General features: G+C 40.2%; 1 protein-coding gene across 4 annotated transcripts in view; it reads right to left on the minus strand.

Moving 5' to 3' along the window:
* Window positions 1-1,089, minus strand: part of LOC106868358 (WD repeat-containing protein 44) — a 60,851-nt gene that overhangs the window by 27,520 nt on the left and 32,242 nt on the right. For all 4 annotated transcript variants that reach the window (XR_008266202.1, XM_014913573.2, XM_014913574.2 and 1 more), the window contains exon 8: window positions 329-465. Coding sequence is in view for 3 of the 4 variants with exons in the window: in XM_014913573.2 (XP_014769059.1) it covers window positions 329-465 (137 nt within the window). In the remaining variant the exon portion in view is untranslated. The remainder of the gene's footprint in view (window positions 1-328; window positions 466-1,089) is intronic.

Raw genomic sequence — 1,089 nt, forward strand, 5'->3', positions numbered from 1 at the left:
GTGAAACCCAATGGGTTTCTTCTTTCAGTTTCTGAATACCAAATCCACTCACACAGCTTTGGTCAGTCTGGTGCTATAGTGAAAGGACACTTGACCGAGGTGCTATACAATGGGACTGAACCCAAAACCATGTGGTTGGAAAACAAGCTTCTTAACTACACAGCCATACTTGTGCCAGACAGTACAAATCAATGATATTTTAAAGAAATATCACAACAAATATTCTGTTTTAATCACTGCAAAAAATGAAGAGAGGAAGCAAAAAAGATTAAATTAATATTAAAACATAATGTCATATGTATATATATATATATATATATATATATACCCTAAATATTCATGTGTCCTTTGAATTATATGTAAATCAAGTGGGTTTATACAGCGAGGTAATTCGTCTTCAGCCACACTTAGAGGGACTTTTTGTCCTGTATCAAGATTAGTTATGTAGACGGATTCCAAAATTTCCTAAAACAGAGAAATGTAAACAAAAGTCATTTCAAACACAAAAAAATCAACAACAAAAATTATGAAATGATAACCACAAATAGACCAAGTAGTAATTTTATCTATTATACATTTAGGTAAACATTCGTGTGTTGAGGGTGCTGGTGTAGTCTCTGCCGCCAACTGCAGGAGCTGAAGTCTGATCAGGCAGTGAAGTAGCTCTGCCAGAGGCCACCAACTGAGGTATGCCAACCATTTTACAGTGTGTACTAAGTGCTTTCATTGTGATAGCAGCATAAGTGAGGTCACCTAGTAAGTTGCAAAACAGGAAAAGAACATGAAAAAGTCCACTCAACTAAGTGGAAGGGGAGTATCTGAGGAGGAGGAGGAGGAGGAGGAGGGAGCTTTATGCAAAATATTAAGTTGCCAGTACCGCCTGACTGGCCTTCGTAGGATTTTTGAGCGAGATCGTTGCCAGTGCCCCTGGACTGGCTCTTGTCCGGGTGGCACATAAAATACATCATTTTGAGCGTGGCCGTTGCCAGTACTGCCTGACTGGCCTTCGTGCGGGTGGCATGTGAAAGCACTCATTACACTCTCTGAGTGGTTGGCGTTAGGAAGGGCATCCAGGTGTAGAAACTCTGC

This window comes from Octopus bimaculoides, chromosome 19 (genome assembly GCF_001194135.2).
Source record: "Octopus bimaculoides isolate UCB-OBI-ISO-001 chromosome 19, ASM119413v2, whole genome shotgun sequence".
Taxonomy (NCBI): Eukaryota; Metazoa; Mollusca; class Cephalopoda; order Octopoda; family Octopodidae; genus Octopus; species Octopus bimaculoides.